At 39.6% G+C, this 12,500-nt stretch overlaps 1 protein-coding gene across 2 annotated transcripts in view; it reads left to right on the plus strand.

Moving 5' to 3' along the window:
- Positions 1-12,500, plus strand: part of LOC122248008 (3'-5' RNA helicase YTHDC2) — a 46,401-nt gene that overhangs the window by 15,084 nt on the left and 18,817 nt on the right. For both annotated transcript variants that reach the window (XM_086530410.1, XM_086530411.1), the window contains exons 13-19: positions 4,043-4,278; positions 4,532-4,659; positions 4,896-5,030; positions 6,471-6,659; positions 7,036-7,155; positions 7,934-8,091; positions 11,158-11,272. In XM_086530410.1, the coding sequence (XP_086386536.1) occupies positions 4,043-4,278; positions 4,532-4,659; positions 4,896-5,030; positions 6,471-6,659; positions 7,036-7,155; positions 7,934-8,091; positions 11,158-11,272 (1,081 nt within the window). The remainder of the gene's footprint in view (positions 1-4,042; positions 4,279-4,531; positions 4,660-4,895; positions 5,031-6,470; positions 6,660-7,035; positions 7,156-7,933; positions 8,092-11,157; positions 11,273-12,500) is intronic.

Raw genomic sequence — 12,500 nt, forward strand, 5'->3', positions numbered from 1 at the left:
TCCTTCTTGCCGCTGGATAGGATGCAGCAAGTTGGTCTCCTACATCCACTCCCTTCATTCCGTTATTGTAGTCAATGATGGCCTTTGGTTTCATGACTTTGTTCCCATGGCGGTTGAGCCTGTCAGTCTCCACCATTTCTGAGGTATGAATCGTCGACAGGACGTGTATGGGTTTCTTATCGACCCATTTCAGGCACATCATGCCTGTTGGTGTACTGCGTACATCAACTTCATTTAGTTTCAGTTTTGGAAAGTCTTTTGGCATCCATTTTCTGTTTGCCCGCACTGTCCCACAGGCATTGCTCTTTCTACCCTGGAGCCAGTGGAACAGCGTAGGCGAGGTGTACCAGTTATCAACGAAGAGCGTATAGCCTTTATTCAATAGGTCTGCCGACTCCATAAGGTCGGCGACAGCCTTGTGAGAAGCCGGCAATTCCCCTCTGTCCTGGCCCGTGTAAAAATTGAATGAACATGTGTAGCCACATGTTGGGCCTGAGGACACACACAACTTGTAAACCTTTAGGCCAAATCTAGCCCTTTTTGTAGGATTATAGGTAACGAATTTCAGGCGCCCCCTGAACTTCCAAAGACTTTCATCAACTGTTATCCACTGCGGTGGGGTATAAACAGACTGGCAGTTTTTCTTTAGCTGCTCTATAATCGGACCAAGTTTCCACATCCTATTGCTTCCATCCTGAAATTCGTTGGAAGAAAAGTGGAGGGCACTAGATATATGGTCAAATCGATCTCGAGGCATATGTTTTGGAAAAAAAGGTGCCTCGTGAAGGTCGTCCTTTGACCAATATTGTGTCTGGCGCGGCTTTGGTGATATCCCCATCATAATCTTTAGAGCAATCCAGACTTGAAATTCTGGAACACTCAGGGGCATCCACTTCCGCTCATGTCCCTTCACTAATCCTGGGTGTGACTCGGCGTAGCTGTAATGGACGATAAAACATTCAATGGAGTTATAGCATAATTTTTTGCATCTTTTTTTCGAAATGAAGGGGATGGGAACTTACTTATTCGTTTCTTCCATGATGATGTTGAGCATCTCGTCTGTGAAGAAAACCTTCAAGAATTCATGTGCAGACATCGAGGCATCGAGGTTTACCCTCAAGCCGGGTGTCGCCGTGAAGCCAAACTTCCTGGGCACATTCTCTTTCTTCCGCCAACGGAACCCTGTACTGCCTGGTGATTGAATGCAGTTAGTTTAGCCCGATAATGGCTCATTGGACACAATGTCACAATGCAGCTACACGTACCTGGCGAATTGCGTTCATGAACGCGGGCAGCATACTCGGATAATGGCTCATCCGAGTCTATGCTGCTGTTATGAATAGGAACGTAATCTATTTCGTCGTCGGACGAATCAGTGTCAGTCTCAGGGTCCTCCATTCGCGTTTGTCGGGAGAGAGGGACATAATTTTCATTTACGTCATCTTCCTCCTCATCGGAGAAGTCAAAAAAAGAGTAAGTCGAAGTTCCTGGAAAGGAGTCGAGATCTGGGATTTGTTTTCAGAATTCTTGTCAATGAGAACTCAGTACGATATATGGCGTGACAAAGAAAGATTGCGTTGACTTACCTGGAGTGGGTTCCATGTTTGTTGTGTGGCCTACCAACTTCAGACCGGGTTTTTATTCATAATTCTAGCCAATGAGCACTCAGTACAATATGTGGCGTGACATTCCAACCAATCAGGTAATATGGGGTGACTTTGAAACAGGGAATGGGGTAAATGGGTATGACGTCAAAACAGCGCGGTGAATTTGAAGAAAGAGGGAGGGGAGAGGGTGGGAGAGAGGGAGGGGAGAGGGTGGGCGAGAGGGAGGGGGGAGGGAGGGGGGAGGGTGGGCGAGAGGGAGGGGGGAGGGTGGGAGAGAGGGAGGGGAGAGGACAAGAGAGAGAGAGAGAGAGAGGATGTACAAACAGACACACACACGGACACTCACACGCCTACGTACATACACAGAGAGAGAGAGAGAGAGAGAGATGTGCGCGCACGCGCGCACACACACACACACACACACACACACACACACACACACACACACGCCTACGTATATACAGAGAGCGAGAGAGAGAGAGAGAGAGAGAGAGAGAGAGGATGTGCACGCACGCGCGCACACACACACACACACACACACACACACACACACACACGCCTACGTATATACAGAGAGAGAGAGAGAGAGAGAGAGAGAGAGAGAGAGAGAGAGAGAGAAAGAGAAAGAGAAAGAGAGAGAGAGAGAGAGAGAGAGGATGTGCGCGCACGCGCGCACGCACGCACACACACACACACACACACACACGCCTACGTATATACAGAGAGAGAGAGAGAGAGAGAGAGAGAGAGAGAGAGGATGTGCGCGCACGCGCGCACGCACACACACACACACACACACACACACACACTCACATGCACACACGTATACACTAACACTCATATATATATATATAAAAAAGGGTAATAAGGTCCAATGTCACTTCGTACTTGCGGGGACAATCGGAAGGTCACGTAAGGTAAACCGGAAACGAGGTAGTAAATGACGCGAAATGAAAAAATATGCGTGAGTAGGGCGTTCCCTCGTCCCCTCGTTATCCCTAACCACCGTAGTATATCGTGCCATCCGCGCTGGGGCCAGCGCGTATCTTGTTCTGATATCATGCCATCCGCGTTTACGCCGATGCCAGCCTTGACATCTTATCATGCCATCCGCGACCAATGGGTTAAGAGCTCAAAGTTCTGTCTCACTCTTATTACTAGTGAAGAATCCTGTTTCGATTTATATGTGAATGTGTAAGGCATACACATTCAGTTGTATTACTGATTTAATAGCTTGAATATTTATTACAATATCACGTATGTTGATTTTCAGATTGGAAAAAAACAGACTATAGTAAACAGTTATCCAGTCATAATTTTTTATACCATCTATTTTTTACTTTCACTTATGATATGTATGTTTCTCATTGAAGTGAGTATGGTATCAATTATTACTATTTTTGGTTACATCCAATAATTTCAATACACTGCACAGTAGAATTATGAAGAAAACTAATATCTATATATTTTTTTTATTGATCTGTAATTGATTTTGGATACGCAGTGTTGGTTATAGTATTAACTTGATGAGGACAGGGACTATTTTCCAGAATAAGCAGTGTGCAACCCGCCAGACAGGGTTTATTTCTTAGTGAGCAAACCACATGCAACATGTTATCACCTTCCTTGCTCTCTTCCAGCCACTCATTGTAACACTAGAACCATTTATGTGTAGGTCGTTTTTTGAGTATTTTACCATTTTTCTAGTCTCATATAAATCATCTGACAGGATTTAGCAATGTCTTGATCAATTGATATTATGGAATCCATGTAAGTTTGTTATATTCTCCTTACTCAGTATAGTAGAAGTATTATAGTTTTATGGGAGGACACAGATCTATCTATGAGCAAAAAAAAAGAAAGCAACAAGGAAAAAAAATCACTATTTTCTATAAAAGATTGTAGTGTCATCTATGTTTGTCATTTTATACTGTAGGTCATTGGCTGCTAACAGTGTAAATATATTAATGATGTGTAACTGAATAAGGAATATATAAAAAGGAATATATAAAAAGAAAATAAGGAACAAGGAAATAACATCACTATTTCTATGATAGATTCTATTGCCATCTGTTTTTATGATTTTATACTATAGGTAATTATTAGCTAGTAGGGTAATAATAGTAATTATAATGATAATTACCATCATTAGGCACAATATGAAAATACTGATCATATAATAAAAAACACAGAACACAGTTCTCCCATAAAGTCATGTATGTGATGATGCCTGTAGTCTGCCCAGAGACTCGCACGTCTTGTATGTCATGTCGCCCACTGTCAGGCCCAAAACTTGTGTTGTGTATGTCTTGACACCTATCTGCAATAAGTAACAGCAGTAATGTATTTACATACTAAAATCCCTATAGCTACGGGTCTATAAACTGCACTATGTAATCATCATTAATTCCACTTGTCCTCTCTCTTCTTTGAAGTGCCTGTGAGGGAGTGGACTTGCTAACCATCTCTGGCAAGGGAATGCAAGGCAGCAGCACCTCCTCAAATCATGGGAATGTTATTAGAGGTCCTTCAACAGTGGTGCCCCTGACTGAGCTCTTGCCAGAGGAGAAGAGAATGCTGGATGCTTACCATCACTCCGTGTCAGAGGAAGTGGCAGATGTAGACCTGGTATATGCACTTTGTTACAAAATCCACACATCTCAGCCCCCAGGTGAGGCAAAGGCGCTTCATTTTTTGTAAGGGAAAGTGTGAAACCTTTGAAGAGTGGATAATTGAAGATTGGGTTTTAATTTGTCATGAGCAAATAATTTCAGTATTTTTTTCATTCAGACTGCCATTAGAGACCATTTAAATTATTTGTATTAATTATTACCTAGTGTATTTATCTTATCTTATCACTAAAGCTGAAATCTGGAAATAAGAATTACCATAAATCTGACATAGAATCACTTGGAATGTTGTAGGTGCAATCCTCATCTTCCTGCCGGGGTACGATGATATTGTCAACCTCCGTGATCGTATCATAGCTGAAGAGAAGCAGTACCTGATTGGTGGAAAATACTGCCTTTTCTGCCTTCACTCCAGCATGCAGGTATAGTTTATCCTTTTTTTTATTTCCTGTGTTTTTTATAACTTTGTTTAAGGTTTCCCATTATATGCTCATGTTAGGGTAGTTTTTGCCTTACTCTGTCATGCTGGTATATATTTCCCTCCCAATGATAATATTGATATTTATGACAATTAAATGGGAGAGACATCCTATGTGAAAAGGGAAGGTATTCCAGGAATAGAAGCCAAGTCTTGATAGATTTTCTAACTTTTTTTCAGTCAAGTGACCAGAAACGTGTCTTCAAAGCGTCACCACCTGGTGTTCGAAAGATCATCCTATCCACCAATATTGCAGAAACCAGTGTCACAATAAATGATGTGGTGTATGTCATAGATGCTGGCAAGATGAAGGAGGTATGTTTTTTTTTTGTTTTTTTTTATGTGTGTGTGTTTGTGTGTGTGTGTGTTTGTGTGTGTGTGTGTGTGTGTGTGTGTGTGTGTGTGTGTGTGTGTGTGTGTGTGTGTGTGTTTGATTATTTGTTTGTTTGTTTTATATGCTGAATCACTGAAGACACATCTGTATTTACACACTTATTTATATTAATATGGGGACCAATCACTTTTTGATTTTCAAAAACAATAGGGCTGTAGATATCTGCCTTATTTGCTGAACAAGGGAGGAAATTTGCAGACAGAAAGAGTGCTTGGGATATGTGGGACCTGAGTTCCCCTCTTTAGTACATGTCACATATCTGCTGAAGAATTCTTTTTTTTTTTAATAAATGTTACATAATTTTTATTAATATTTTTTAGCAGTGGTGCACAGATTCAATTATTTTAACTGATACTAATACCAATATTTTGCCTGATGCCCATATCCATACCCATACTAATACTGACACTGATATTGATATTGACACTGCAGTTTAATTTAGTGTTATGGATACTTTATTACCTTCATATTCTTAGCCAAAGAAATCTAATTACTTGATTATTTTCTGCAAAGCAGGCAACGTCAGTAAGTTCTGATAGTCCCACTCAACTAGCCAATCAGAATGACCATTTGAGTATAATAATCAGAAAGACAAAACTTCCTGTCCATATCCAACCTAATCATACAATCCAAAATCCATCATGCATGGTTATAGTAGTCTATCTGCAACAATTTCCATCCATGTCTATCATGAATTTCAGATCAAGGCCAAAAATTAGATTAGATCAGGTACTAATTATAATATTTCTTTTCAATTTACATTGGTTATTCTTTGCAGTGGTCTTTATAAATTAATTTTACTGTACACATGATATGATAAAGATTATACAGACATCATACAAAATCACTTTGGCATACTGATATGAAAGAAATTATTAGGACATAAGTTACATACAGTAGATTACAATGCATTTAAAATATTCAAAAATTACATATCACAAAATTAAAACAATACAAATCAGCACATTAGAAGAGAGAGGGAGAGGGAGAGAGATAATTTCATGACTTTTCCAAGACAAAGTAATGGCCTAGGTTAGTGAAATTGCGGTTGTAAAGAGTACATTATGTGATTATAAGTTAGTGTGCAATGTTATAATTGAGATAATGAAATCTTTTTCATGAATTCTGACATATTTTATAATTCTGAGACTTTTCCATGATATTTGCTGTTTTAAATGTGTCTGACTTTTCTGTTGTATTGAGATCACTAGGTATTGGCTGGTATCACCCATTTTTCACTGACACTGATACCCCTAAATTCAGATGATACCATTAGTGCTGAAACTGATACTTTACCCCATCTCAAAACTTGAGTAATTGGCACTGAAGATATTGATAATGAGAGACCACTTCCAATCCAGGTCAGCTTTGACTCAAACTTGGGCGTGTCATGCTTGAGGTGCGTGTGGATATCCCAGGCCTCGAGTCAGCAGAGAAGGGGCCGGGCTGGAAGGTGCCAGCCAGGTATATGCTACCATCTTTTCTCCCGCAGTCGCTACAACAGCATGCAGCAATTCCAGACTCCAGAGATCTTGAGAACACCACTGCAGGTGCTTGACTTCTATCTGCTTTGCTTGTGAATTTAAGAGGAAACTGAATATGTTGGTGCTTTGTGATGACAGAGTAGCAGGATTTATATTTAAATTATCTGTTTTTTCCCTTTCTTTTATTTTATAGGCTCTATAAAGTGATTTGGTAACTGTCAACTCTGATATGCTGTTGTTTTCAGTTCCTTACTACAGTAAATAGTGCTGTAGTTTCACTAGAGCAGGGTCTTAAATTTTATGATTTTTTTACTTTTTTATTCTTCAATAAAATCTAGGGCAAATTCAGTGTTTACTGAAATAATGGTTCATGCAGTATGTGTGTTTATATACCTATCAGTTTATGTTTAACATCATGTATGATGCAATTCTTTTTTCATAGGAACTGTGTCTTCACACCAAACTTCTAGCTCCTGCCAACATGCCTATTGCTGACTTTTTGGCAAGAGCACCAGAAGCACCAGCATTCATGGTTATTAGAAATGCTGTCCAGTTGCTCAAGGTAAGATTTTAGTTTTGTTGAGGATAACATTAAAGGCAAGAACAATGTGAATTTTTTATATAAGTTTCAATAAAAATAATCATCTTATAGGCTTGTTGGAATTTTGAATACACCTGAAAAACTAAAAACACGCTGAGTTTTATCCACACATATCCAGTGACGATGAGCTGTCTATAGGCCTGTGTTGACTGCATTCTCAGGATACATGACAACCTGTTAATATGGCAGATTTTCAATAATCAATTTTGGGATGCAATTTCCTGGCAAATCTGACATATGCTTCCATCAACTGCTTCCTTGCTCCTGGCCAGTTACATAGCTTTTTGCCTTATTTATTTGTTTAGTTTGTTGATTCTTCATTTGTTATATACATTTTTGTGTCACACACACACACATAAACACACACACACACACACACACACACACACACACACACACACACACACACACACACACACACACACACACACACACACACACACACACACACACTCGCAGACATGTACACACACACACACACACACACACACACACACACACACACACACACACACACACACACACACACACACACACACACACACACACACACACACACACACACACTCACACACATACACACATACACCATACCAGAAGTTGATTAGTATTACAGTGCAGTTTTACCATATACACTTGTATATCATAATGTGCAGCCCTACTGAGGCTGCACATTATTAGACCCATCCTGAAAGAGTTAAAGAAAACCCCAATTTGATAGCCTCTCCTCTCTCGTTAGAGCATGGATGCCCTAGATGGATGGGAGGATGTCACAGAGCTAGGCCACCACCTACTGGACCTGCCCCTGCCCCCGCGTTTGGCCAAAATGGTCATCACAGCAACGGTTCTCAAGTGCCTTGACCCTGTGCTCACCATAGCTGCCTGCCTCTCATACAAGTAGGTGTTGTTCTCAGTCAGTTATGTTTATTTTTTATTTATTTTTTTGTTTGTTTGTTTTTATTTATTTACCTTATTATGAATATGTGTTTATGTGTGTGTCTGAGTGCATACATCTTGAAGAAGCAATAAAGCAAAAAGGCATTTAGTATGAATCTTTTACCTATTCATTGCAATTATGGCATCACCTTTAGGCGAAAATTTGCCCATTTTTTAAAAGTGGCAAAGGTTAAGGACTATATTTTATGTATAACATTATCTTGATCATCATACCTGAATTTTTTGCATTTTTTTGTCACTTGCACACAAATAGTTATTTAGACAACTGAAATCCAAATTAAGTTTTTAGAAGGTATGCAAGAAAAATATAGCCTGTAATTTTTTATTCTACAAAATTTGTTCTATGTCATCTTGATGCAGTTAGTTTTGAGAAAGCATTTAGTGAAAGCTTTTTTTCCCCCCCATTTTCACCTCATTGCTTACAGAAATAAAGTTATGATAAAACAAGCCATTTTTGATATGATTTTTTTGCTCATTAATCATGTCAGTGTATATACCAGGTCTTTCATTGTAAAGATATTATTCACTCTCTTAGCATGCCATGCCAATCTTTCTGACATTTAAATTTATGCTCAGAGGGACATTTAGATTTGTGAATAAGTGAAGACCATGCTACATGTTTTTTTTTTATTTCAATATTTTTCACATATTTTCATTTTATATAAGGTTTCTGAACCTTCCCTAAAGCAAACTTTCAAAATCTGGCAGCCTGATTTCATTTATTTGTTTACTAGGTTTTGTTGATTTGTTTGTTATTTTTAAGAATTTCCTTTTTTTTTGTCTATTGAGTAATACAGATTTATTTTGTTTTAATATGTGCAAAGTTCTGTGGAAAATAATTAATGAGGATGTCTGATTTCAAAATAGTTATAAATGTGCATTGAAGAAATAATCAGATTTATGCATCATTTTTATATCCTGGACTTTCTCTAACAAGTTCCCTCTACTTCATTGCAGGATAGGAAAACTATTTACAGTAACCAAGGATTACTTTAGATATTATTATAGGTTTCTAAACAGTAACAATAAAACTATAAGTGTTGGCTGAAGGCACCACTAAATAAGGGGTATCTTTGAACGGAGTTTGGGTGACTTCAGGACTGACATCATAATACATAAGTTGAAAACAAATGCCTGACAAACACTGAGCATTTTTGGCCTCTCGGAGAGGATTTTGGACGTGGGTTAGGCTTTTAACCCCACAATTCCTATTTGCCATGACTTTCGTGGAGCCTGGGCCTGGGGTTCTGTCCTATTACAGTATAGTTGCTTTATGGTATATTTTGGTCTTTTTACTATTCATACTTTTTAATAGATATTTCACTGTGTTCTATGATAAAGCATGCTGTTTATTCATATCTCTTTTATTTTCATGTGCTTATTTGCATTTCCTCATGTCACAGCCACTGTATCTGCCCTATATCTCCATACCCCTATTAGGTCCTCCTCTCCCTCAGACTCAGTTTGGTATATGATTGTCTTTTTACTATTTATACAACTGCATAAATATTTCATTGTGTTCTATTTGTTATGTTCATTATGCAATGTTTGCTTGTTTTATGCACAAGTATTTCATAAGCATGGTAGCTTATTCCCATTTTCCTTTAAGTTTAAGCGATAACTGCAATAATTTTTTTCAACTATGAAAAGTACAGAGATACTATTTTAACCCAAATCCTCCGGGTCAGTGATCCCACGCGCGCGATGCATTTCCAGGAGGCTACCGTGTAGGCCTAAACTCGCATTCTGGGGTCTTATTGGGCGGGTTGGGGGGACAGAGGGCAGTGGGAGGAGGGATGGGGGGAGGGGGAACACAGACCAAACTGTCAGTTTTGTATCTGGCTTCATTAGTGAAGGAAGGAAGAGTCCAGAAAAAAATACGAAGTGACACCGAGATCGTCACCTTGCATGATGCCTGGAATCTGAGGAAGAAAAGATGCCGTCACCTTACATGACCGGAGTTTGGGCCAGGAAAGTGCCGTCTTCACTGCGTGCCATCCAGAGGATTTGGGTTAAACTTTATTGCTCCACTGTGCAGTCTGTATTTGGCAATGATATGTACATATTTGATGTGTAAATCTAAGCTCTTGAAATGCCAAACACCAAAATTGGCATTGGTGAAATTTGAAAAATATCCAAAATGTGGCTGAGGGATATAGATATACAATATATAAAAAATCTGAATAACTTATTGTAGGAGTGGAAAATTAAAGAAATATATATTTTTCACTTGTAAATAAACTCAGTAAAAAAACAAGGCAAAACTTTATATTCTATCTAGTAAATAAACTACCAACTTTTTGATTGGCACAGCTTTTAATCCTGGCTAACAAGTAAACTTATTTGGGGTGTGTGGGCACAACCTTTATATTATTCCACACTTCCTGTCTAATTCTAGTTCAGATAAAACGCTGTGTAAAGACCCCCATGTACTATTCAAGGTCACCCTCAAAAAACACTATATCTTGATTTTCCTAAATATTACACTTTAAAATTAGATGTTCCCCTCATGTCATTAATTATTCTCAAACCCTTCATCTTTCTCTCTCATTCCTGTCTTCCTCCCTCTCTCTCCACCTCCCTGTCCCATTTACCTTTTTGTCTGTTCCCTCTGCCTCCTTTCCCCCATCTCCTCCCTATTTATGTACCTCTTCCCCTTCCCCTTCCTCTTCCTCATCCTCTCCCTCTTCCCCTTCCCCTTCCCCTTTCCATTTCCCTTCCCCTTCCCCTTCCCCTTCCCCTCCCCTTCCCCTCCCCTTCCCCTCCCCTTCCCCTTCCCCTTCCTCTCCCTCTGCCTCACCCTCACCCACTCCTTCCTCTTACTCTCCCCCCCCTCTTCCTCCCCCTTTCCCTCCCCTCCCCTCCCCTCCCCTCCTTCCCCCCCTCTCCCTCTCCCTTTCCCTCTCACTCTCCCTCCCCTCTCCCTCCCTCTCACTCTCCCTCTCACTCTCCCTCTCCCTCCCCCTCCCCCTCTCCCACTTATTCTCTTTTCTTTTCTTTCACCAGGGACCCATTCATTTTACCAAAACATCCCAATGAGAAGAGAAGTGCAACTGCTGTACGCAGGAAATTCACATCGGGGACCTACAGCGACCACATGGTTCTCCTGAAAGCATTCCAGGTATTGACATTTAGGGTGACTTTAGAAGTTAAGGAAGTGATATCTAAAGTAGCAGGTATTTGGGGCATCCCTGCAGAACTACTGCAGTCTTGTGGTTAACCCCATGGTTTGTGGATTGCTTAATGTCCTGGCTTCCAATTGGGAGTATAGTACCATTCTTCCAAACCTGAAAGGATGGTTATCCTAATGTGGAAGAAGAAAGGGGATCACTGGGACTAAAGCAATCATTGAGGTATTATATTGCTCCGTATACCGAGCAAGGTGTTTACTACCAGGGCATCAGAAACTGGGGCAGAAACTGTCTGAACTAGGGGTGTATGGGGATGTGTCAGTAAGCATCTTTTAGGTCCACTAGTGGTAGATATACCATCATATGATCAATAGGTATTATATCTTCCTTGCCTTTGTGAATTACTCTCTCATAGAGAAATACTTCACCAAAATTATTTCTCCCTATTTGCTAATTTGCAGATATCCATCCATCCTCCTTTAGGGATATGAGTGTATCTTCTAGTTTCCTGTCCTCTATGATAAATTTTCCTCAAAATACTTGCAGCATGCATGTATTGACGTTTTATCAAATACCATTCTGGTGTAGGATGGCTTTTTGAAGGATGTGCATCCACTGCCTCCAACCACTTATTGCAGGTTTCACACAACCTGGGATTAAGCCAGTTTGATGAAGCACAAGGGATATAGATAGGGCAGAGTCCATGGTCTTTTGAGTGCACTTTCTTTGTACATTGCTTTACCTTACCTATGTGGGACATCCATATTCTATCATGAAAAGACTCTAACAGTAACTAGTCAAATTAACAGTGTATCATTATCTTTACCGCAAATATCAATTTCATAGTTATACCTGTTAATATCTCAATTTCAGTCTCTTATAGAGATATATGTAGACAAGTCACTAGTTGATTAAAACATGAATAGAGATCCTTGTGCTTTGCTACTGTAAGTGGACTACATGATTTACTCGGAAAAGATCATGGTTTTGTGCAGGTTATAAAATCCATAGGTAACTCAAATCTTTTGAATTTATTAGAGGCTTTAACCCATTGCCGACAGGGAATTGATTTGCTTACCTAGACTCCAGGATGGGTTTTATTTCTGAGTGAGGCAGCTTCAGCAACATACCTTTATTTTTCCCACTCCCATTTACTCACTCATTGTAAAGCTATAGCCATTTTTGTGTTGTTTTTTTTGTGTGTTTTACTTTGTTAGA

The sequence above is a fragment of the Penaeus japonicus genome, unplaced genomic scaffold (assembly GCF_977035675.1).
Source record: "Penaeus japonicus unplaced genomic scaffold, GWHDUDI00000001_assembly GWHDUDI00000033, whole genome shotgun sequence".
Lineage (NCBI taxonomy): Eukaryota > Metazoa > Arthropoda > Malacostraca > Decapoda > Penaeidae > Penaeus > Penaeus japonicus.